Source organism: Cavia porcellus, unplaced genomic scaffold, assembly GCF_034190915.1.
Source record: "Cavia porcellus strain 051 isolate PalLab524CR breed Dunkin Hartley unplaced genomic scaffold, mCavPor4.1 scaffold_8, whole genome shotgun sequence".
NCBI lineage: Eukaryota > Metazoa > Chordata > Mammalia > Rodentia > Caviidae > Cavia > Cavia porcellus.
In genome coordinates, this window is record NW_026947491.1 from 74,133,682 (window position 1) to 74,161,151 (window position 27,470).

Genomic DNA, 27,470 nt, shown 5'->3' on the forward strand with positions numbered 1-27,470 from the left:
GGAAGTATGTACTCTAAAGAAAGGGGGATTAGCATCTGATTAAAAGAAGTATAAAGTTAAATTACTCTGATTTCGATATTAGGTTTTTGTTTTATAGAAATGCTCTAACATAGCTAAGCATGGTGGAGCGTGCCTGTAATCCTAGTGTTCTGGGAAGCTAAGGTAGGAACACCGAAGATGCCATCCCAGCACGGGCAATTTAGCAATTTAACCAGAGCCTTTCTCAAAATCAAGAAAAAGTTGAGGTTGTAATAGTGCATCTATTTAATCAACATTTCAAATTTATTTATAAAAAGCTACATATACTATATTGTAGTATACTTTTTAAAATCTATATAGCAACTGTAACAATAAGTCTTCTTTTGACCCTTTAACCAACATATTTAATAGCGCACCAAACTTTGCAAGGTGGTTGTATGTAAACTATTTCTATTTTTTCATTGATCAAAATATGTTGAGGAGAAAATGCCTTCATTTTCTCATTCTCTCCTTTGTTTGGTTCTAATTCAGCCACTCCGGCTATGTCCTTTCCTGGGGATGTAGTTTACATGGCTTCTACCATCTCGCTTCCCACTTGGAGCTAAAACCCTAACTCATCATAATTTGATAGATTTATGTAAGTGAATACCATTGTCAGAGCTTGGTTTCCTATTCCTGTAGGGTTTAAACACTTCAGAATTTTGCTTACCTCTGTACCAATTAATATTTTTGTTCAGAAAGACTGATTTTTTATTTTGCATTTTTATGAGTTCTGTACAAAGAAAGATTCTCTGGGCATCAAATCTGGTATCAATGAAGGCTCGAGTATGTTAGCAGTTATATTTGAGCATAGAGTTGTTTTGGACCATAGCAAATATTTTAGAATTTTTATTTCTCTTTCAGCTGTGAGAGTATGCTAAAAAGTGTGTAACAGTACTATCATGTGCAAAATCAAAGCAAAAGTATGTGACCCTTATAAAGCACAGAAGGGTAAAATATGTTCATTTGTTACTATAAAGTTACAGATGATGTTGGAGAGCAGATTTCAAGAAGACATGTTTTTACTTTTAGCCCTATTACACATATGCATCTATTTTGATCATGAATTTGAAAGAAAATTCCAGCTAAATCTCAAGGGATTGTGGAAAAATTGAGACATCCACATCATACAATTACTGAAAGAAGGTTTGGATGTGGAGGAATGTTCGTGTGTAGCTCTGTGAAACAATGGCTGAAACAAAGTGTGAGCCCTGTTTTTATCTTTGTGAATATGGGTGTTAAAATAGAAATCTCATCTTTCTGTTTGTGTATCAGCACTAAATTTTACTTGCCATTTTAAAAATAGGATTAGTACCATCCACGAACCTCTAGCAGGGACATATGTGTTATGTGCTCACTAAAAATGAAATAATAAAGCCAATAAAATTTTTTTATTTTAAAGAATATTATTTTCCATGTAACAAAACACATTTGACTCACTAGTAGAGATACACACACACACACACACACACACACAGAGACACACACACACACATACCCCTTCCTGAGTGCAAATAGGCATGCTTTTCTGAGAGCAGAACTATATATATTTCCTGCGTCCTTGTGTCTTATATTTAAGGATTCTAATTCCCAGGTTAGCTGCAGCTCTGAACATCCATTCAGTCATTTTAAATGTCATAATTTAATACTTTATGCCAAGCAACATGAACTGCTTTATTAAAATATCAATACATCTTTTTTGAAACACTATAGGAATATATTTTAATTACCACGAGTTTCTCTTTAGAAGTTTTAAGTGTAGAAAGAACTGAGTTAGCTACGCAGTGTGTTACTGAGTGGTTTTGACAGGAACAGATTACTGAGGTGTCAGTGTGGAAGGCTTTCTTACATTGAGTGGAATGGCAGAGAAAACTAAAAACCTTGTAATGCTTGGAGCTCTGTGTATTGAAACATGGAAGTTATACAACAAAGAACCTGGTAAGACTTTTTCTGTTCTTTCTTCTCTTTCTTTAGGATGAGAGGAAAATTTCTCAATTATGTGTATCATGAGACCTCCGCAAAGGTCTACAACATTTTGAGATATTTTCTATTTTACTTTATTACTTACTCTCTTTGAGCTTTACAAATAAGCTCTGGTAATTTGCAACGTGGTAAATCCTTCCTGTGTTTTAGAATAGTTAGAATAGCTTCTAGGGATAGCTTCAAGTCATGTTCACTCTAGTGGTTTAAGATCAAGTGGTATTGTCCCTGTTCATGCAAATATTAAAAATAAATTTCAAGTAGAACTGAATTCTTGGACTTGTGTAATGAAACCATGTGTTAATTATTGTTCTAGTACAAATTTATGCAAGAGATTTTAAAATCCTTTGCTGTACCCTTTAGGACAGTGATTTTTTTAGATACCCTGAGAGTCATCATTAGTCCTTGTAGTGCCATACCTTGGCTTTCCGGTGCAATGCAGAAATAGGGGGATGCATGGTGCTTTAGTCAGAGGAACATCATGCTTTGCTTATGGGTGCTGCTGATTCCTGGCTCATTTTCAAATTGAGCCTGGAAAAGATACTGACTTGTGTGGTTTAAAGTTTTAAAAATTTAAGCTGAAAGGAGTATTTGTAGCCCCTGTTCTGATTATTTGATAGTAAAGTATGGCTCCTCTGTGGGTTTTAGTAATCCTGACATGTAAATATTCTGAATTAACATTATTTAGGACCCAGTGAATAGGGTATATAAGTTTATACTTCTAGGTTCACAAATCTAGGTATAATTCTAATTGGTAATATTTATTGATCACATAATAAAAATATGTGTTCAATGTGTGTGTTTAGCACAAAAAGATCCTTTAGTAGGCCCTAAAAAATCTCTTGGAATGTAATCTAGCTGAGATCAAAGCTATTATAGAGTCAACCATGAATTTTAGTACATGGACTTTTTCTCATTTTGAGATATTAGAGATTTTTAATATTTATTTTACTTAGCCCTTTTTTTACTAGCTCTTTTTATTGCTTGAAAGCAGAATTTTCTGAGTTATATAGTTCCGACCTTTAAATGAGTCAAGTAATTCTTTGTCTCAGAAACATATTTCAAAATTCATGCAGCATTGCCTCATATCGAAGTATGTGTTGCATATTCTTTCAAGATCCTGTGTCTACTTGTGCTGTACCGTTAAAGGAGGCAAAGAAAGTTAATCTCCCTTGTTTAAATTGTAAATAACTGAAAGTATAGAAGAAAATGCTTTAAAATGATCATTGCATAAGATTTGTGCTTATAGAAAAGGTCATCAATATTTGCTTCTTAAAATCTCAGAGAATAGTTTTTATAAACAATTATTCTCTTCATTTTTTGTTTATCCTATTTTTTTGTTGTTTTCTTCATTTGCCCATGTATTTTTCTAGTCACAAAAAATTTTAAGTTTTCAAATTTATTTTTGCTTGTAGTTTCTTTTTTTAAAAACTTCCCCCCTTTCCCCCTCACAATAAACCCTACTTTTTCTCTTTAGTCCCAGCTGTTAAGTTGATTGATGTTACTGCCAAAAATTAGTATATAAAGATAAATACAGGATGTAGTATCCTGATTTACTACATTTGAAATATACTATATTTGTATTTATTTTATTTTTTAAATTTTATATAAGGAAAAAAAGAAAAAAAAACAAAAAAGGGTACAAGTAATACAGAATTTCAAAAAGAATAAACAGTAGGAAATCACTAGTTAATAGATTACACACTGTCAATCTTAGAAATAGTTGTTCAAGTTACAAAATTAAAGCATACAAAGTGGACATTCAAACAGTGAGACTGCAAACAGTTGTGTTCAATGATCCAACAAAAATTTAGTAATATGGTCGTCTATCTTACACACCTAACACATTTGCAGTTGTGTCCTGTAGAGTACTTTCTTTTCCTCTCTTTTTTACAATAACACTTACACATTTTGGGTTTTATTACTCCCATAGTTCTTAATACTTTTTTTTGGAAGAGACTAAAACCAAATGTGACAAAACAAAGCAGTCAGTCAAAACAAAGAATGGGCATAGTACATGCTGTAAAAACAGAATACAAGGTAATCAACAATGGTTACCATAATGCCTCTTGCTACCTTAAAAAAGAATTTCCTATATCATCAGGTATAATAAAATTGAACAAAACAGTACAGAATAAACCAATAAAACCAAAACACTGGAGACATTACTGAACTTCAAAAGATGATAATAGTCAAACCAGAATGGGTATCATAGTGAATCTTATTGTATCCTTAAACTTGATACTATCAAGCAAAACAGAATAGAGTAAAATCAGTCAAAATAAGATGGTGAGAGCAATACAGGCTTTCAAATTAAGTTAATAGGAAGTCAAAGTGGGTTACTATAATATAACCTGCTAATTTTTTATTTTTTCCCTTAATTAAAAAAATTTTTAAAAATACTAAACGGCAATTGAGATAAAAGAGGACATCACAACACAACAGCATAGATCAGAACATAACAGTTTAAGCAACATAGTGTTTCACCACAAGATATCCCGACATAGCAGTAGTTACTATAGTATCTCTTTCCTTGAAATATTTGAGTATAACTTCGTATACTGTAGCATCAAACATATCAAGACAATGTAAAACCATTCAAGAGAATGACAGTATTACAGGGTACTTAGAACCAAGTAACAGAAAACGAACAATGATTTCTATATTATCTCCTTGTCTATAAAAGTTTGTTTATATTATCACATATAATAAAATCCAATAAGATACAACATGTTAAGACCAATGGAGACAGAAGAAGAAAAGCTTGATGGACTTCAAAACAAGATGATATTAAATCAGCACTAGCTATTATGATGTCTTGTTTTCTCCAAAATAGCTGTTCATACCATCACAGACAATAAAATCAAACAGCCCAGAATAAAACCATTACAATTAATGGGTGAAAACATTATAAGGCTTCAAAGCAATGTAATGGGGAATCATAATTACCACATACTTTTATGTATTCTTATTATTTCTTACATTAGGGAAACTATTCAGTATTTATACATGTGGGTTTGATTTATTTCATTTATGAGTATGGTCTCAGGCTGTGCCCATTTATTTATAAATATCTCAATGTGATTATTCTTTATAGCTGAGTAGTACTCCATCGTATAAAAATACCACAACTTTTTTATCCATTCCTCAGTGGATGGACACTTAGGTTGTTTCCAAGATCTGGCTATTACAAATTGTGCTAATATAAATATGAGTGCACATATATCACTGTGGTATGATGCTTTCAGTTCTTCTGGGAATACGCGTAGAAGTGGTATAGCTGGGTCATACGGGGCTTCCAGTCCTAGTTTTCTGAGAAATCTCCAGACTGACCTCCACAATGGTTGCACTAGTCTACACTCCCACCAACAGTTCAGGAGAGTTCCTTTTTCCCCACAGCCTCTCCAGCATTTGTTTTTGGTAGTTTTCTTGATCCTGGCCATCCTTTCAGGAGTGAGATGAGTTAGCTGAATTTCCTGGTTCCGGGTTCCAGAGAAGGTTGCTGGGCATGTCCTCTATATTTGTATTTTAGAAATGGAATTTTAAAAAACAAAATGAAATGTAGTCTTTAGAATTTTTTTTCCTTAGTCTTAAAAACATTTTGGATTATGTTTTGTTGGCCTACATTTGTTTGTAGTGAAATTCTCAGTAGCAGGCTGATTAGGAGGTACGTTAAAAGTACTTATCTTGCTTTTGTGGAAACACGAGTCATGCTTTTATGTACAATATTCTATTCATGAAACATGTATTTTCTATGTAGTAATGTTCTTTTCAGAGAGCTCGGCATCTATTACTTGATATTATTGTTAGTGAAATTTAGTTTAGGCAGACAACATTGCAACCAATTTACAGATGGAAGACTCTTGGTGAAAAACAGCATGGTACATACCCCATTGATAACACCAATTTTCCTAATGGTAGATCATCACAAACTTTCAGAACCTCAGGTTGATCATCTGTACAGTGAACCTATCAGTACCACTTTGTGGAACAGCATGTACAACATACCTGCCCAGGGTTTCCCCCATTACAAGTTTACTGATGTATTGCCTTTATAATTGCTAATGAACAGAAAAATTAAGAAATTTCTTGCATGTATCCAAATCTAACCGATAATAGGATGACTGCTCAACTCAGGTTTTTAACCTTTAATCTGATGTTCTATGCAGAGATCCTTTGATAATACATCATAAGAAACTAATCTGGAGGTGTTATTTGGCGGGGACTCATCCAAGTGATGAGTGTGTTCCACTGTGAGATAAAGTAAATCATGAGATACCTTTGGATGATAAAAGAATGAAGGAAATTTAGGGAAAACAAGTTCTCTTGGTGTTCCGGAAACTCATTTAGAAATTATAATATAATTGTCTAAGAACTTACCCTTCCAGTTGTTCTCCATTTTTTAGATCTCAACCAAACTCAAATGACCCCAAATATCAGAGAAGTAAAATACTAAGGATTTCTCTACAAAATTCTATTCCTAGTGTGAGCTCAAAGAAAACTCACATATCCTTTACAATTTACCATCACTCTGAAAGGGTTAGTTGGATAATTTCATGGGCTTTGAGATCAGCCACATAATTTCTAAAAAAAAACTTTACTGAATTGTTACGCCCATTATATAAATAGGATCAATACTTAACAATACTTTAATGTATATATTCATCACATGTTGTTATTTACTACTTTTGACACTATGATTGGCAAAAAGGTTTGTTGGTATGATTTAAAGAGAGCCTCGGTGCTTGCTGCTTCCAAATTCTTCTTCATTAGCCAGTCATATGTTTGAAAATGCATTTGCATTAACTTTTTGTTTATAGTACTAGATAAAGCACAACAAAAATTTTGCAGAAAGAGCATTGCTGTTAGGGATAGGGCAGTGGTAACTTTATAGCACATTTGAATTTCCTCTACAAACTTAAAGATATCATGTATTTGATGCATGTATTTGATGAAGACTTACAAAACGTTTGGAAGTATTATTGCTTCTGTATAGTATTTGGAAAGTATAGAATTCTGTATAGTATATGGTATTTCTTACAGGGACCTCCCATTTGATTTTACCTCTGGAACAAGTTTAGCAGGATGGGACTGTTTAAATGTTTTTCTGCCTTTCAAAGAACATAAAATAAACTGTGGCAGATTAAGGACTAATTACAAGAGAAACTTTCATTGTGAATTAAGGTCAGGTTTCCTGGTAAGTGGACACCGTTTAGATGTAAGTGAATATCAATGTGAAGGGTCCTTGAGGTGTAAAAGTGATTCTTACCTCTTCCTTTCCTAATTTTTATCAAAATAATTTTTTTCCTTTTGAAAGTAAAATAAATCTAGAGATCGGATTCCCTAGAGTTTATCCAGTGGTGCATGAAAGCATCTATTTGCCTTTCCTTCACATACTCTTGCGTGCTTCATCTCCAGAAATGAGTCGTGTACTTACTAAACTATGCTTATTTTAAAATCTCTGCCATGTGTAAGACATCTTGATGGCACTGAAAAAACCTTAATAAATGTACCTGAGTCCCCAATATCTTTGCATAACCACCATTTGTTAACTCATATCAGGTATGTTCTGTTCCCAATGTGACAGGTAAGTGTGACATGTAATATGTTCCCAAGGAAATATAAAACTCTTAATATTCTCTTTGGTGTTAGCTTTTCTCTAGTCTGGAAAGTATATTATAAATACAGGTAGCAGGTACATTTATTTTGTTATGGCTGAGTTTTATTTGTCCCTAGAAGCCCTCAAAGGGCAACTAATTTGAATAATTTTATTTTTAGATTATACTTTAGTTCACAAATTATATATGTAAGCCCACCAAGTGCTATTACCTCTTATTCTATTTTGTGATCAAACTAAATATTGGTAAGGAAAGGTAGCCTTATGTCTGACTACATTTCTGATGCCTGAGGAAAAAATCTAGATCTTCCTCATTATTAACTCTGTTATGTGGGGAAATACTTATCATTTTTCTCAATAAAATTTTTCTCAATAAAATATCATTTTTCTCTAATAAAAGTATTTGAGGCATATGCCTCAAATACTTTTATTAGGTCAAATACATTTGGAGCACTGTCAAGTATATAGCAAACTTTAAATAAATGTAAGCATTATCATTATTGTATTATAACTTTTTATCTGTTCAGTTTCTCCTTTTCCTTTTTTTTTTTTTTTTGTTCCAAATAGTTTATCATAGTTTTGCAAGGCAGCCTCATAGAAAGGGTAATATTCCTTTCCAAATTGGAGCATCCCATACAAAATATATTTGTATAATAGGAATCAAATGAATATTTTGAAAATTTGGAAACTTCATTGGGAAAAATGTTTTATAAATTACATCAAAATTTTAGAGCAAAATAATTACATTTTTGTACTGAAAATAGATGTATCATTATATTGTCTCCAGACCCTAACATATGAATTGCATTTGTCTATACCTGTCCTTTATGAAAATATAGACTTTTAAAATGTGAATAAGTTATTTAGACTTCATATTGGATGAATTTTGAGGAGTTTGTTCCAGAAAGGTACTATATGCAATGATCACATCAATAAAATGTATGGGATCACAAATGTAAATTGTATTAAATATTAAAAAAAACAGAATCTTTTAAGTTCAGGTGGTGCAGTGTTTTAAGTACTGAAGTGAAAATTTGAAGATAATCCCTTACATCTGTTTTAAATTGTCTTACTAGAAGAAAAATTTGATGTTAAAACTCTATTCCTTAAGTAGGATATAGCATAATCCCATCTCTATTTTAAAAGTATAGGGAGTGTGACCTTAATTTTCCTTTCTTCCCTTTCCCTACCTTTCTTGTGTTTCTCCTCCCCTCGGTAGGGAGTTACGTTTATTATATTCCTTTTTTATTCATGTCGTAATTCTGTTTCAGTTCTAACTAACTTAACATTCCCTTTGCATCACAGGCAACTGCTGTGATGTATTTGATTTGTATTCTTAATATCGTGATATACCCTGGTGAACTATGCAGTGATATTTTGAGAAGGAGTTGATTGTTACAATTTAAAAATATTGTGCTGCCACTATACACTCAGGATGTTCTGGTTCATTCCTTCATGTGACAGTGTGTGTAGGGTACCTGTTGGACCTAACCGCTGCATAGTTGTCGGTGTCACTCCCGGCCGGCAGGAAGGACACACAACAAAGTCTGGCAGTGGACAACCTTTTCTTTTATTTTCCTTCTCCGTACAGCCTGCCCCGGGAATCCTCCCGGCCGAAGCCTCTGTTGGTCCGCTCCCCGCGGCTCCTTGCGTGCTTCTCCCTACAGTCTGTCCCGAAGCCTCTACTGGTCCGCTCTCCGCGGCTCCTTGCGTGCTTCTTCCTACAGTCTGTCCCGAAGCCTCTACTGGTCCGCTCTCCGCGGCTCCTTGCGTGCTTCTTCTGCTTCTTCTGCTTCTTTTTTCGTGGCGGGAGAGGCACTCACTTTTATAGGGTTACAGTGGCCAATCAGTTCAAAGCGCGCGATGCGGGCTGATTGGCTAACATCAGTTGTTGCTAGGCAGACTATCTTACAGGGCGGGTTGTGAAGCAGGAGATCTTACAGGGCGGGTTGTTTACCAAGCAGGAAGCAGGAGATCTTACAGGGCGGGTTGTTTACCAAGCAGGAAGCAGGAGATCTTACAGGGCGGGTTGTTTACCAAGCAGGAAGCAGGAGATAAGCGCCATCTTAGCACACTCGATGGGAGGGGTAATCTAGCTCAGGCTTTGCTCTTTCCTACAGGCCTCACGTCCGCCAAGTAAGGCGACCGGGCTCGGCCGCGGCTCCCAACACATAGTGATTCAGGAAGTGTATCCCATATCGAGCTCACATGATGATCACACACATCACTTATTACTCACTGTGAATGAACTCTACGATACTTTAAAAAAAAATGTTCTCTTACCTGTTCTCCTGAAGATTTACTTTTGACCTAGCCAGTTCCACTTGTTGGTTTGACTGAGAACAATTAGATGGCATAACAGATGTCTGCCCCAGCTCGTGTTACCTGCACCCCAATTTTGCCCCGTAATTTCTGCAGGTACCCTCTGACTGACCTTCCTTCTGCCCTTTTTGTTCCCACTCAGTGATTGCTCCTCACACAGAGGAATCAATGATTTTTTTGAAAACATAAACCATGTTCAAAACTCTCTTACTGAAAGTCTTTCCCCACATTGGCTCACGTGCCCTTGATCAGTCATATCCCGGCTTACATCTAACTTCATCTTGTCCTTCCTTTCCACTTTTCAGCCACTGAACTCACTTTTTATGTCTCCAGTTGAGCTTTTGCTCTGTTTCCCTTACCTGGGGTCATCAGTCTTCGCAAGGCTCCTGGCTCCTTTAGTTCCTAGCACTCCTGTGTTTACTGTTTCTATGAAATATTTATCTAAGTTAACCTCACCCAACTTACAACTCTCTGCCGTGAATGTATATACTGTATTGAATAGATCCTGTCTTCTTCAATGGGTTTACCCTTTCCCCCTTTAGCATAGGCTATATGTAGGCAGGGACTTGACTGTTTCAGTACTGGCTGCCTAATAAAATTCCTGGCAAACACGATAATTAACACATATTTGTATAATCAGAGAGTATATTTTTGAATAAAGTAAATGAACACACATATAAACAAATGGACATATATTCTTTGTAGTTACATATGTGTTGACAACTAACAAGAAGCATTTGTTATTTTTATATTAGTTAATGTTTGATTTCATTATTTAGTAGTAATACAGAAATTCCCAACAAAAATGGTCAATTTATCTCTCTGGAAATAAGCTGTAAGATATCAATCAAAAGAAATCCTCTCTGTAATTTATTTATTTTTTTTTTTTAGCCCTTGTGTTCTAAGACAGTGGTTTAAGTGGGATAATATTGTAATGATGTTGTCTTGGTGATTTGGTTTATATTTGGATGTATTTCTCTGGAGTAATTTCTGTGTAAAGTCTACTTTCATTTACTAATCCCACAATCAAAGCAGAATTTTTGGATAAAGTAGGTTGAAGTTTCCTGGGTATTAGAAGTTTCCATAGAGCCATACTTTATTAATTGGTGCGGGGGTGTTAGATATAAAGTACACATGTAGTGTTACACTTACTAAATTTGCAGATAATTGTGTAACACTTTACTATTGTAGTTCCTTCTGTTGATGCAGAGGTTCAATCTGACAATATTTAAAGTTGCTTCAAATGAAAGATACAATTTTCTGTGAATTGCTGATGTCAAGACCTTATTCATAAGGTGTGAATGTTGATTTCTAGTGGAGTATGAAAGAGTGTGAGCATGTCAGTTGGGGGTAGAAAAAGTTCAGAAATAGCCAGTCTTGCATTAGAATCTGCACTGATACTTTGGTATTAAATTAGAAGTTCTTTAGTGTCTCTAACTTTGCTCATTTACAGAATGGGCACAGACTTGGTATTCAGGACTGTGTTGCAAGTTCTGCAAAATGGTGTATGTCCAGTGTGGCATGTCAGTGCCAGTACTGGGTAATCATGAGTTCAGGGCTGTTCTGCTGTGTTTCATCAGAATTATAACTTTACAAATACAAAATCTGCAGACAATATAAGAACATAAAGTACATGGTATTTAATACTATAAGCAGTGCTTGATTGTTGTAAATCATGAGTATCAACAATAATAACACTATTGATAATAGCAAATATTTATTGAATGTTTACCATGTTTCAGGTACTGCCTTAAGTATCTTGCATGTAAGAACTCATCTTTATCAAGCCAATGAAATGCTAAATATTTCCTCATTTTACAGATAAATAAACTAAGGTATGAAAGATTTAAATTACAGGAATACAGGCAATTCTGAATCTTAAAGATTTTATACTTTTTAAAAATGGATCAAAAACTATTACCTAAAAACCCTTCATTCTTCCGGTAAAGTCAGTAACCACCCAAGTAAATCTAAGTACATAATACTCACATTCACCTTCTTGGTGGGGGACTGTGTCAGTGTTAGGGTTCAACACTCCATCTTTTGTGGGCAGGAAAGGAGATAAGTAGGCAATTTGGAGGCCTTTGGTCTACTTGAAATGTCTGTCTTTTGTATGGGTATTAGCTGATGCTATGGCATTTTAATATTGAGAAATCATGAATATTTGGAGAAAAATACAGGGCCCACATGAATTACATAGTTTTCCATATGAGTACATATGCTGACAGAGTTTCCTTCAAATGACTCATTAGTAGGAAGGTTATAAAAGAACACTGTGGGCTGGGGATTTAGCTCAGCAGCATAAGCACCTGCCTGGCAAGCATGATGTTGTGAGTTTGATCCCTGGTCCAAACAAAACAAAACCAAAAAAACAACAAAAAATACATTGTATCTATGTAGACCATACATGTTTAACTGTTTTAAGAAGCATAATGTTTTAATGAGAAGGCTCTTTATAGCTTTGATCTATGTTTTTGCGTTTTATCTCCAGATCTCTGGCCTTTATTAGTTTTTTCATACTTGAATGGAATCTTTATATTAAGACAGTTTCTTGCAATTTTTAGTCCAGTAAATATACAATAATTTCAGACCATAAAGACCCCTATGGAATCTTGAAACAGCTTGAAGTCTTTGTAGGTGATATTAAGATAACATTGTTCTTGGCCTTATGATAAACTGTGTGTGTGTGTGTGTGTGTGTGTGTGTGTGTATCAGCTTTGAGACATAATAGTTGCTTTAATTATTCTTAGGCTTTGACTATATTTCATCTCCCAGTTTAATGAAATGTTAGTGTATAAAGGAAATAAATTTCCCTTCATAAAAATGTTTTAGGAAAGCTTTCTCTCTCAGTGGTACTTCTGATGTCCTGATATTTTGTCGTGGATAATTGGACTGACACTCAGCCTGAGTACTTTTTCTATTTTTTCTTCTTGCCAGCATGGGGTAACCTCGGAAATGTTCTGAAGAGTCAGAGCAAAATTTCTGAAGCTGAAAGCGCCTATAGAAATGCTTTGTACTACCGCAGCAACATGGCTGACATGCTTTACAATTTGTGAGTATGCCTTGCTTTCTCTTGTTTGGTTCACATTTGAAACCTGTGGTGAAAGGGAGTATTGATTTAACTGCTGGAAATGAAGGGGATGCTAGCCGAGTTTTTTTCTGAAATAGACTTTTCATTAACCATGCCTCTGAGACTAGTGGGTGTATTTCTTTGTTTGGGCCCACATCATCTGTATTCATGTGTATTGATGTATCATGACAGGGTGTTTTTGAGGTAATGTACCATGTTATCACATAAAAGCTGGTTATATGGTTTTTGGTTTTTACAAAGTGTGTTTCACTACTAGTTAGTTGAATATTAAGGTTCATAAAATAAAATTCTATGTATGATATTTTTATAATTGATACTTTGTTGTTAATATTATTAAATTTTGTTCTCAGTAAAAAGTGCCTATGTCGAAATATATAAACAATATGTGCTCAGACAGGAGAGTTAATTATTAATATCATGGTATTGATGTTGTGTTTCTTTTTTTTTTTCTCTTTTCTATCCTTCTCTGCTTTCCTCTTGAAAGCTACTGATGATTATCATTAAAGTTTGAATAGTAGAATAATTGACAATATGCATGTGCATTGAGTTAGAAAAATTCCTAGGGTTAAAGTTGATTTTATTCTTTCAATGGAAAGTGCTAGAATGTATTGTAGGGTTGCAGTTGTTATGTGCAAGCTAAATTCAAGTCCTTTTTTTCATATTTAGGAGAATGTTGTTTGTATATAAATAGAAGTCTTGTTTTAAACTTGCATAAATGCACAAGAATTTGTTAACCTTCCTATTTTAAGAATTTTTGGAGTTCGCTGTATACAGAAACAGTTAGATACAAATTTGCCTATATTTTGGGAATTCGTGATTCTGGACACTGAGTTTGCTCTGTTCATTGTGTGATTCTGCCCATAGTAATAGGAAGATGACTCCTACCTTTATGCGTGTAATATCCAACCTTCTCTCAACTTCGGATGAAAAAGAACATTTCATCCTTATTTTGGTGTCTCTTTCTGTCCTGGAAAGAGTTCCCTCCTCATCCTTTTGGTTCCATGTATGTTTTCTTGGATGAAACCCTGGGAAATATACAGAGAACCATCAGATATTTCTACCGATAGTTCCTTCAGAGGTGGAATGCAACAGAGAAAGACCAGGTTCTTATGGGAAGGTGACCAGTTCACAGGCTAAGTACAGTATCTATTATTTGTGTTTAGTGAGTGCTGTATAATATTGACTGTATCAAAAATGCAGACTCCAATTTTAATATATATTTATGTTCTGGCTACCTGAGTTTTTTATACTGGATACATATGTAGATTTTTTTTTAATACAAAACGTAATGACTAAAAATATACAGGAAAAAGTTAAGGTGTTTCAGAGAAAGGAGACAAGATGAGCTCAGTTTAACTTCCTGTTCATAACCCTACTGCCTTGTTAACCTCCTAGATTTTCTCAGTGGGATCTCACACCTTGGAACCTCACTCTAGTAGCTGTTGGTGTGAGTTAGGTTAGCAGAAGTGTTTTTGTGTTGTCTTGCGCACAGTGTTTAATTGTTCCTGGGTTACCCAGAATTCCTGCACATGGGTCCCACCTCTCCACCATTCACTGTCCTTCACTGCCTTACTGCTGTGTTTCATGCTTACCATTGATAGTACTATCCTCTTTCTTAAAGTGATTTGAATTTATACTTTTTCTTTATGAGAATGAAGATATATAGATTATTCTATAAACACTAATGTTCTTTTCTTCTAAATAAACATTGTTATTATAATTGGCTGATAGTATTTTCATTCCATGAAAAAGAACCATAGAAGTTTAATACATTACACACATTTCAGGAATATTGTAACAATTAGAAATTAATTTATTTTTTGTGTATTCATAGTTTTGTATATATTGATAGTTTTGCAATATGGGGTATCCATTTTTCTTCTGGTGTTCATTCTCCTGCATTTTAGGAGGAAATAGTAAGTTGAGCAGTCAGCAGCTCTTTGGTGAATTTGTTTTTCTGTCTTATTCATAGTGTTTTAAAAGTGAACTGTCTCTTGCTGGCATAAATTTTTGGGAAGAGGTTCAAAGGAAAAGAAAGTGTTTATCCAGGCTTAATTTTTTTACTCAGATCGTAGGCAGTTCCTCTTCACATGTAATTTAAAATCTTTATCTTATAATTTTATGTGTGAATGCTTACGTAAACTGTGGGAAAATAGGAATAAAGTTGTCAAAGAATAAAACAGACAAGATAACTTTGTATAACCCATAATATCATTCATAAGTTTGGTATCATGTGTTCCTAGAAGCAAAGATCTTGTTTTTATTTATTTACATAAGCAGGAAAAAACATTTTATTATGAACCACTTGCAAACTATTAAGCCAACAAACAAATTTCTTTTCATACACTATTTATATTACCTACTTAGTTTTCTCTGTTGTACTTAGATTACTCTTTGTGTCAACTCCTAAAAAGAAGGGAATTTGGTTTGCTCTTTCTAGTAAACTTAACCTGATAGTAGACCTTTGTGCAGCAGAAGACATTACTCTTCTTTCCTGTTATCAGTTATAGTTAACTCTCCTACAATTATGATGTAGGGCTAGGGATATAACTCAGTGGCACAGCTCCTGCCTGGCAAGCATGAGATTGTGAGTTCGATTTCTAGTACATATATATATATATATATATATATATATATATATATATATATATATGGATGCCTAATGTATCTTTTTTATTAATTATGGAAACTAATATATCTGTTTTATTAATTAGCATAAACACCAACATTAAATGAATTTATGTGGTTTTGGTAATCTTAAGTTCTTATAGGTCCTTCACTTTGAATCAGTAAGTAACCTAGGATACTTAAAACACATTTAATGTTAGTTGCTTTGTAAATTATTAGAAAATTTTATATTCTAATAGAGCTTCCTATTAGAAAAATAGTGTGGCGGTATACATCATTACTTAACTTTAAAATAAAATAGTAATTACTAATGTAAGGTACTGAAACACTAGCCAGGCACAGGATAATTCTAAGTAGAAATAATCTTAACTCCATTTATATATATATATATATATATATATATATATATATGACCTCCACTGTTAAATAGTGCATCTGAATATGGAAGAAAAAAATGAATGACTTGGAAAAATATTTTGTAAGCAATAGTATGAGTGATGTGGACTTACATCCAAAGTTTAATGAACATTGCCTTAAGTGATTATAAAAATAAGAAGACTATATTTTTTAGGAATGCTATCAAGCCATATTTGAGAGTTACATATAAGTAGTTTTATTTCCAGCTTATATAATGTTGGAATCATTTCAGGGTTTTCTTTCTTTGGTGGCAGTTGCTTGAATTTCTATATGCCTAATACTCTTCTTAGTTCTTTAAACATATTATCACAGTTGGCCTTCAAATGAAATCTACAAAATGAGGAAGATGAGACTCAGAGGTAATTTGGCTAGTGTTTTAAAAGTAGTAAGTAGAGGAGTTATTTTTGAATCTATAATGTTCTAACTATATCTTTCCAACAATTTTACTTTTGTTCAAATTGGCAGAGTGAAGAAGAAAAAAACCCTCCGTTATATACATTTCAAATCTGAAAAACCTATTTATTCAAATCACTTGTTCATTAGAAAAACAAATGTTTGGTATTAAATCTCCTATAGTAATGATAGTTGATTTGGAAGAGATACTGAATTTATTAAACTCATGATGTATAATATTAGATTGTTGGTGGGATTGTACACCTGTGCTGAGTAAATTTATGAAAGAAACCACTTTAAATTTCCTAATTCAGTTAATTATGACATTACAGTGTCTTTTTAATCCATGTTGTCAGATAGTAGTCATGTAATATGTAACATAAAAATACTTAATGCTATTCTTAAAGCAATAGATGTCACGCATTTATTGCATAGCTGATACTTAGCCTTTTATTTGTATATTTACTCATATCTAATGTTTCACAAGAGAAGTTAAGAGTAGATTTTACAGATCTGTGTTCTGATGCTGGTTTTCAAGTGTAATAAATTTTCAAAGATAAAAACTTACCTTTGAGCCACTGCTGAGTGATTTTCACTGTCAAATTTTATAAATGTATAGTTGACCTTAAACCTTTTAACTGTGCTACTCAGCACCCTTTTGAAATATAAATTGATTTTTTTGTGAAAAAATATTTGATGTCCTTTCATTGTTGTTATAGACTGGTCTCACTCGGTTCCAAATGATTTTAAACAGGTACTATAATTCAATAGAATATTGAGTATTTTATTAGACGTTAGATTTCAGAATGTAGATGTAAATTTTCATGTATTATAGCCAATTCTTGATTTTTTCACAAAATGGAAAGATTATGTCTATGAAGACAAGAAATTTTATCACCATAATTTAGTCATCCTTTCTGTTTTATGTTATGTGAATCTCAAATTTTCCAATATGAGAAGCTAGAAAATGAAAAAGAAAATAAATACATTTAAGGAAAAAAAACAAAATGAATTAGAATTTGGAAAAACAATAAACAGAGTATATGATGATGAAAACTCATTTTCTGTAAGATCAGACATTATTTGTGTTGGTAATGTAGGACAGAATGGAAAAATCTCAAATACACACCACTGAACATGAGAAGGGTTACAGCAGGGTATATAGAAGCCTAAAAAATAAAACATTAATAATTATGGAAATCATAGTAACAGAAATGTTTCTCTGGGATACGATAAGTGAACAATCTTGGCTCAAGAAATAATAGAAAATTTCAATAAAATACCTTGGGAAAATTTAAAGCTGTATTAAAGAATTTTCTCAACAAGGAACCAAGCCAGCATGTTTCACAAATGACTTCTGTCAAATCTTCTTTGAAGTGATAATTTATCCACTAATTGCACTTCTCACTTTGTTTTATGCAGCTAGGTTAAAGTGGTCGCAAAACAGCTGCCTAACTTTAAAATACACACATAGAAAAGTACAACAAACTTCAAACAAAAAACAACAAGCAAAAACAAAAAAGAATCCACAATAGACTGGATATAATTATACAAGTAACTGTAGATATGGTTTGAAATTAATGTGGAATATAGCAACATATTAAAATTTAAATCACCACCCTCAGATAGAATTTAGTCTAAATTTATATTGGCTGTGTAATATTGCAATTCAGTTCCTATACTCATAACTTAAGAAATTACAAGAGAAAAATAATTTATCTGTAGATATTCCAAAAAGGTTATTTTCTCTGCAACTGCCTCAGAAATCAGAACTTATAAATAAACTAGAAATGAATAGATACTTTGTAACATACTGTCTGCTGAAAATTGATGGAAATATTATGTTTAATGTTGAAGCATAATAAGATTTTTTTCATTACTGTTCGGTTTCTTAGTTTAGTGATAATTTCTCCATTATAGTTGCCTCCATGCCTAGAGGATTTCTAACTCTATTTGTTGATTCCATAAGCGAGTTATAAAAATCTATATCAGGGTATAAAGGTTGTTTTTCAGTAAGTGACAAAACTAGTAATGAGTATTAGATAATCATATTTTTTAAATTATATGTTTTGATCAGTCACTGAAAGGTGTGTCTGTCTTGTCTTCAGGAAGCAGATGTCTACTATTGTCTTCCCCTGTACTTTCAGAAGCATTTATATAAGATAATTTTTAGGGCTGCCATGGCAAAGTATCTAAAGTGAGTGGGTTGAAGCATAGAAAGCAGTTGTTTAAAAAGGTTGGAGTCTTGGAATTCAAAATCACTGACAGCAAGGTCCGTGAAACCTATGGGAAATCCTTCCTTACCTCTTCCTGGTGGTTTGCTACAAGTCTGGCATTTCTGGTCTTGCAGTTGCATAACTCTAATCTGTGCCTTTGACATATGGTGGCTTCCCTGTATCTCTGTCTTCACAAGGCCATTCTATGTTGTTCATTATATCTGAATATGTTATTAACTAATTAATTCTGTCATGGCCTTGTCTCCAAGTAGGATCACGTTCTGAAGAACTGGGACTTAGGATTTTCACATATTTCCTTTTGGTAGGGGTGTGCAATTCAACCCATCACATCTTCCCATTAGAAGCTTCAGTATAAGAGTGATAGGGCTATACTTTTAATTGTGAGTGGGCAGGTAAAACACTCTTATAAGAAACTAAAGTTTTGCAAAGATTTCATTGTTTTATATATCTTATAAAGCCCAGAAGTCTGTCTTCAGAGTACATAATTTTGATGGCTACAGCAATGAATGAGTGGGGAATACTTGTCAGATAAATACAGTTACACTAAAGGTATCAGAGAGAAATTTGTACATTCAAGGGCTAAATTTTGAGAATATCTGAGAAATTCAAATGTCACAGTTTGCAGAATTCAGATGGTAAGAGTGCTTTGCAGAGTCTGAACAAAGCTTTCAATGAATTCCTCAGTGAGAAATGAGGACCAGTGGAAATGGAAGGAAAAATAATCCTCTTCTTGATGCCGTGACTTCCAACTTCCATGACGGTGGTTGTGGGAGTAGGATGTGTTACAGACTGATCTGTGCAGAATTCAGCAAAGGATATCAAACAAGAGCACGCAGAGTGCTTGGTGTGTCTGCCATAGGTGAAAAGGACTGAGATTTAGTTGTAAGTGCATTGATTTCAGGTCAGCTTGTTTTCTGGTTAGGCCCCTCAGCCAGCTCTTTTTCTCAGAATGAGGTACGACTGGTTGCATGTTTGTATGACAAGATCAAGGCTCAACCAGTTATATAACTTTTATTTTGTTTTAATAATATAATCACACCATACATGAATGTAATCTTATACAACATTCAGGTACTTCTCAAACACATTGGGAAAATGTAGATTTCCCTTATGCTGTATCTCTTCCTGTTCCTATCATGTGTATCCTACAAGAATTTTCTAAGCCTTCGTACAGGCAGCAGTGAGGACGCAGTTAAGTGTTTTTCCCTCCGTCAGTATTGACTAATGACTTTTCTTTGTGTAAAGATGTGTTGCAACTTGTATGATTCCCGCCTTAACTAACAGTAAGTCATTAATAACAGAGTTTTTGTACTGACAGGGGTGGTGAGTGCTCAATAGGATGATTTCAAAACTATGTTGCTTTGTTTTCCTTGTTCCTAATGACTAATGGACTTGGGTAATTTTTTCTTATGTTTATTGGCCTTTTGTAATTTTTTCTGGGAATTAAGCGTTCATATTTCTTACCTACATTTCTATTGGGTGGACTTTTTTTTTACTTGTTTGTTGGGTTGAAAGTGAACACTCTCATATATTTTGAATGTGTATTTTCCTGCTTTTTACATGTATTTTACTAATAAACTACTGTTCATAACTGAATAGAATATTTCCTGTGTCCTTTCATATATAGCTTCTATCTTTAAAGAGGTTATTTCAATGTAATATTTAAAAACTATATAGTTATGGAAGCTTTTATTTTTTTTCAGTTTGGTTATGAATGTGCACAAGATTCTTGATTGGTTTATTGACTGATTTTGCATTAAAATATATTTTTTCCCAGAAGAACTGATATTGCCATCATATTTTATTGGATGGTTACCACTTAAGTTCTAATGTAGACATGAGTTTATACAGTGGGTTTTCTTCTGGTAACTCATATAAGGACAAGTTGTTTTATTTTTCTCTGTACTAAATTTGTATTTTAATAGAAAAAGTTCCTATCCTTGTTACTTATTTCCTACATTTTTTGATTATTCCTGTGTGATTTTTCTTTGATGTGCACTTGATCTTAGATATCTTTATATTGCATTGGAAGTCCCATGGTGATTTGAATAGTTTTAAAGTGACTTGATTCATTAATGTGAGGAGAACAAATATTGTTACTACATTCTGTTATGTTTTCCCTACAAGATACATACATTTCTATCTTCTTTCTATTGAAAAAATTGTTTATTAAAATTTTAAAGTTTTGCTCACAGAGGTCTGGCAAATTTGAAGTCAATGTGTTCTTTTTTGAGTGTTTTTGCTATAGTGAATTGGATCACTTTCCTTCTCGCCACTATATTTTGAATTAATTATTCCTGCTTATTTAGGTACTATTTTTTCTAAGTATGACTGATTCCAAGTTTTTGATGTGAGTGCTTTTATCATATATCTGATTTTTTTATTGAATGTTTTTTCTAGAGTTTCCCCAGACATGCCTTTTCTTCATGGTGCAGAAAGTCTTTGCAAATACTATTTTTCCTTTTGCAGCATTCTTTCTCTTCCCTCCTCTTTTGACCTCTTCCCACCATGATACCCACCTTGGTTAATGCTTTCTCATCTTAAATGAAATTTCCCCCAGGAGACTTCTTTACATTCTTACTGCCAGAGTTGGAAGAGAGATACCCCTACTAAATCACACAGAGCAACTAATTATTTGATTTTTATTAGCCAGGATCATCTACAGTTGTGATACTGTGTTCCTCTTAATTATTCCACACTTTTTGCAAGCACATGAGAAGCTCAGGTGCTGTTCTGTCTCTAGCACCAAGCACAATACCAGGCACATTGTCTTTAAACTGTATTTATGTTGATAAATACAGTAATTAATAAAATTAATGGTTAATGAATCAGATGAGACAAACTATATGGATTAATTACCTATCTAGTGGATTAGTCAGCAAATCTATTACTAGAATAATGAATACCCTAATTAGTGAAAATAAACAGTGTTCAACTTCATTGGTTCCATCTCCATAAACTTGTTCATTGTACTAATGTGATTTATCACTTACCTAGCTTGTGTTAATACTAGCTGTGGTCATTTAGCTGATTCTCCATGTTGACTGATTCCACAGCTTTTCTCTATCATCTACATCTTTGAAAACAGTTACTATCTGTAGAGCACAAGAATAGTAAATTTCCCTCTTGGGGACCATGGTTATTGTATATATACCAAAGTGGGCCTTCAGTTCTAGAATATACCCTCACAAAGTTTATTGTCAAGCCCTATTGAATTTTCTTTTCTTTCCTCCCACGAACTCTTGAAATATTTTCTTTATTGCAAACATATTGAAAAGAAATCCATTTTTCCCAGAATTGGTAAAAGAATTTAATGGATACTTAACTAGATAATCAGTCCAGGGGATATTTCAACAAAATCAATTCCAGAAATTTCATTTTTTAATTAAAAAAAAAAGGTTAGAAAGTACTAATGGAATATATACTTGTATTCCAAATTATTAGAAACAGATAAAAGTTTTCATTGTTCTTAAACATATCACTAGCCCCTTTATAATTCTGAAATGTAGCTGTACAATTGACTTTTTGTTCAAGAAGCACATTGTTCAAATCTGTCCTTTAGTAATTTTAATTTTAATACTAATTGATAAAATTACTACAGTATTAATTACCCCTACAAAAATAAATCTGATAAGAATATTTGTCTAAACCTTTTGAAAGTAAAAAGTAGTTATTACATAAGAAGGCTGAGAAAGTCCCTAGAGAAAACTGACTGTGCTTAACAATTTTGTCAACCAAATATGCACTTGTACATATAAATTCTCAAATATATTTTAGCATTAAATTATCATTCTTGAATTTTGTCCAAAGTAGATATACAAGATTCAAGAACTTTAGCCAAATCCATCTTGTCAACATGCCAGACATGGATTAAGGAAAGCAAATTGCTATATCATGACCCGGATGTCTGCAGGATGGTAAAGGAGAAATCAGAAATGATTTTATGGAGAATACAAAATTAAAGTAAAATTAAACCAATTTGAAAAAAACACAAGATGAAACTTTCTATTTCAGTTTTTATGGTATTAAGGAATCACATATAATTATTAGTTAAAACTATGCGTTACATAGAACATGAAAGGTCATCCTGTTGCCTTCAGTGGTATTCAGTGAAGTTTGTGGATTGATCTGAGAGAAGTACCTGCGTCTGTTCAGGTGCTTGGTACTTTCTTGCCTAGCAGACCCATCCTGGAGTGGTGTGGATTACTTGTACAAACAAAGCTGAGAAAGTTCCTAGGTGCCTATATTTAATTTTACCATTTTATTGTCTTGGGTACTACAGACTCAAAGTCCAGGCAAGTAAGTATAAGTATCATGGTTTGTTTGATGAGCTTAACTATTAATGTGCTTAAAACAGTTAATAAGTACATCAAACTAAGGAGCACTGGTGACTAAACTTACAATGACATTGTTGTAAGACAGTCTGTTGCTAGGAAACCCCTTGGCTACAGCACCTTTTTCCCTGGAGAATACTGAATAAGTGGTATTGATATTTGTTTTTATAAATCTTTTACAGAGCTTTCTGAGGCTCACTTCCTTCTTTTCTGTGTACACCTTTGCATTTTTCTAATTTTTAAATTAATATTGTATGGCAAGTTATACTTAATTGTTTCAGCGGCATCTTTGTCCATAGTTATTTTGCACCTCTGTTTTATGGTACATGGTGAATTAATTTTTTAGGTTAACTCAGTATGAGACTCTTTCCTTGCCCCTGTAAAATCCCTAATTCTTATAACACGTATTGCAGATATCACTCATATTCACAATTCTGAGAAAAAAATGACCGCCCATTCCCATTACATCTTTTGATTGTTGTGAACACATTTGAAAATTCACATTTTGAAAAGAAGAATCTATTAATATGTCCAACAAGGACTGAGTACTCAGTCATTGCACTAGAAACTGGGAATAAGCTCACAAAGACAGTATAGTTCCAGAACTTAACTGATTTGAGGTCTGGATTTAAAGATATTATGTTAAATAATATAAGGGTATCTTTTATAAGTGATAACTTTGTATTGTTTTGAGAAGGCAGATGACAGTCTTTATTCAGCAAGTGGTAGGGTTTTTGGAGAGGTAAGAATCACACTAGAAATTTAAGCCAGCAAGATAGTTTGGGGAAATCTTGTGTTTTGGTAATGTAATTTTGAGCTGCCTATCCACTGAGCAACTAGAATATATTTCTATAGCTCACAGAGCATTTGGAGCTAGAGGATATAGATTTTGACATTGTAATTCTGTATTTATGTAGTTTTAAACTGACCTGAAATGATGTTTTGTGATATGCACAAGGACACATGTATAAAAGTCCAACTATTAACTATTAATGTGTTTAAAACATTAATAGTTAATAGTGCTGTGGATGGAGAATGGGAAATGCCAATATTTAAGGAACTTGGTAAAAATGTACAATGCTAAAGTATGCTCAAGAACGAAAAGAGCCTGGGACATGTGATGTGATTAAGCTGTTGGATACGTCAGTCAGAAAGGAAAAATATGATCAAAAGATCACAGACTGCAGAGAAATTAGTTATTTCTATGGAGTTTTTATTGCCCTATGGGAGGAAAAAATACAGCATCAGTTTGGGTTCTGGAAACTTGAAAATATTCATTGGTCCTGCATGTAGAATTCAAAGAACATTTTGGCATCACAGAGCTGTAGGATATCCTACAGAATGATTTTGTCTCATGCAATACATGGACACAGTGACTAAAGAGCTGAGATCATACTAGAAGCTCCTTGGCATCTAAGGCCTAAATTATTTATATTTTACTTTATATAGTACTGTTGTAGTTACTTTTCGTGTTGCTGAAACAAAATACCCAATACCTAAAAGTAAAGGAGGAAAGGTTTACTTGGCTCAGTTTGTTGAGGTTTCAGTCCATCATCTGCTGACTCCAAGGCAGGGTGGTATGGCAGACAGCATTGCACAGGAGAACAGTTCATGGTGAACAGAAAGTAGCAAAGCAAGAAAGGGGCCTTAACAGTGCCTTTCTGCTTCTTCTATTTTAGCCAGGCTACTTAGGGCTATAGCACTCATGCCCTTAATCCTAGGGCCCTCGAGCATTGCACCATGAATCAATTCCAGTGTCACACACTAGATCCAGAGTTCAGAGTGTAAAGCCCCATCTGTGATTGTGTGAGGCTTTGGGGGGGCATCTAAATGCAAATTATAGCAAGTACATGGTGGTCTGCTTCACACACCATGTTTGGTGCTCAGTGGATGCTTTTCAGTAGAATTGAATCAGACAAGTTATTTCATGCTCATTCATTTTATAGTAGTGGAAACTAGAAATTATCGCACTGGTATCTAGGATTGCCTGCTGTATCATTTAACCTGGTCCTCACTAGCCCCAGCTCCAGAGCCAGACTTGGGGAAATCAGAATTCTTTTAGAAATTAGAGCCTGGCAAGAGAACCATTAAGGCTGAATCTTTCCTATCCTCACTTGTGCTATAGGTTTCTAGTTACAAATGTGTCTGTAAAATGACTTTAGGTGGGTCGAAGTTTTCTGTATGGAAATATTCAATCAATATTAACTGCCCAGAGTGTGTTAAACTGTTTTGCATGTAGGAAAAGTGATAAAAGGCATTTTTTTGGAAGTCGCATTAAAAGATCTTTAATTTTATAGTCATTTTCATCTAGAGCACTGTAGGTAAAATTGAGAGCATGTATTAGAATGGCCATAAAAGAGGTTTATAAGGAAGTTCATAATCACATCCTGTTTTAATGCTTCTTGTTTGGTTTAACTTTAAAATTAACTGAAAGTTGGTTAAATGGCTAGAAGCTTTCTGTTGTTATTCCTAGAATTATGTTCAGATGGAAAGTGTGGGCTGACGTGCAAAAGAATTTCAAGTAAATTAATTTCAGTTTTCTCAGAAGGAGGTTTTGCTTTATGGAAAAAAAAGTGTCATTCTTCCTCTGCTCCTGAAGAAAAATGAACAGATGTAAATTTGTTATTTGCACAGTTCCAATCAGTTCACTGCAGATTTCCAATTACTGTGACTTAAGAATTATTTTCTAGACACACCAGGAAATATAGTGATATTGTCTTCCACTTAATTTATTTTCTCTCTTATACAAAATCTAACTATGAGTCTGCATGTATGATGGGCAAGTTGCTTAAACTATAATTGAAGTTTGAGGATGTCTGGGTATTTAAATGATAAAGGAATTTTAAAATATGTTATCTGGTGCTTATGTTTATCTTACATATTTTATAAAATAATATTTTCTTTGCCTAAATTATACCCAGTATCAGTTTTTTCATTTATTTGCTTCAGTTTAATCCTTATGCAGATTAATCCTCCAGGTTGACCCTTTTTAAGTTGTAACTCTTTTTCCAGTCTCATAATCCTCTTCCCTTTTACTTTATTCTTTATTTTGTATTTAGTCTACTTTCAATGGACTATATAATTTACTGCCTGTAATTATAGTTAGTGATATCAAAAGTAAACCTAAAGTTATTGTTTAATTTATATCCTCCTGAAATGTGAGCTTCACAAAAGCATGATGTATATATATCAGGGTTTAGCAGACATGAGCTCAGTAAATAATTGCTGAATGTGTATTTATTTATGCTGCCCAGGATCTATGTAAACATATTTCCTTTAAATTCTTTATGTGTGAGGGCCACTCCTTGAATTACTTTCCTTCCTCTTTTGTCCTTCTTTTCTCCATATTTCCTCTAAAATATCGAGGATCACCTAAGGATTGGCTTTTTGCTTCACACCTCCATGACTTCTAATTACATTGTCCCTTATTACCTTTTGCCCTGGGGTCCCTTACTGTTAGAGGTGATCAGCTCCAGGTGCTTCATTCCCTTGGGTTCTGATGAAAGGCTTCTCATCCTCCTGTTCTGATATTAAGGGGGCCTGGGTAAGCAAATGCTCACAACCATCTGGAGAAGGAAAGACAGATCCAGTCTGATTATTACAACCACATCTCATCCTCATCAAAGGTGACCGGCCCGCAGTCTCTTAGCAGAAACTAAGAATAATCCAGGCCATCCACAATTCTAAAGGGAGTAAAAGGAGGCTGGTCTTTAATACCACTTGTATTATATTCTGTGAAATCTTTATTTTTTAATGATTTTGTATTTTTATGTGGTCCCTGTACCTATGCCTGTTTTAGGTAAAAATGTTTAAGAAAATCTTCAACTCTTCAAAGAGTGACTTAAGTCATAGCTTCAAACCTCGGATACCATGTTTGTGTTCCATCTCCTGAAACTTCAGACAGTATAACTTTTACCAAAAGCACCAATCCATGGCTTGTAAGGACCATCAAGCTGGTCATTTCTTAGGTCCTGTTTAAAAGATAAAATAAACCTGAAGGGAAATTCACATGGCTGAGAATTTTTTAATGAACAATAAAGTAATGAAATTAAAAGTAAGTGCTACTAAAAATATTCACCAGTTTGCTTCGATATTTTAATCTTCTACCTCCCATCACCCCACGCCCATCTCTCAGCCCCTTCATCATTTCCCAGGTTGAACTGCCCGTGTAGCTTCCTCTTCCTACCACTAAGATCTGTAGGTGATGACTAGGCCGGTGCATTTATCTCTTCTTTTTTTAACCTCAGGAATATCCCTTTCCTGCACCAAAATTAAACAAGTAAATGCGGTTTTAGAAGCATTGTTATAAATGGTATTCTCTTCCTTTTCCATTTTTTCAGGATGAGTCTACCAGTGAATTGTTTTTAGATTCAAAAATCTCTTCCAAGCCAAAGGAGATGGACCTAGACTTTGATTTTTGGAATTCATTTTGA

At 33.8% G+C, this 27,470-nt stretch overlaps 1 protein-coding gene across 2 annotated transcripts in view; it reads left to right on the top strand.

Moving 5' to 3' along the window:
• Tmtc2 (transmembrane O-mannosyltransferase targeting cadherins 2) overlaps window positions 1-27,470 on the top strand; it is a 372,199-nt gene that overhangs the window by 193,137 nt on the left and 151,592 nt on the right. For both annotated transcript variants that reach the window (XM_063255227.1, XM_063255228.1), the window contains one exon: window positions 12,875-12,989. In XM_063255227.1, the coding sequence (XP_063111297.1) occupies window positions 12,875-12,989 (115 nt within the window). The remainder of the gene's footprint in view (window positions 1-12,874; window positions 12,990-27,470) is intronic.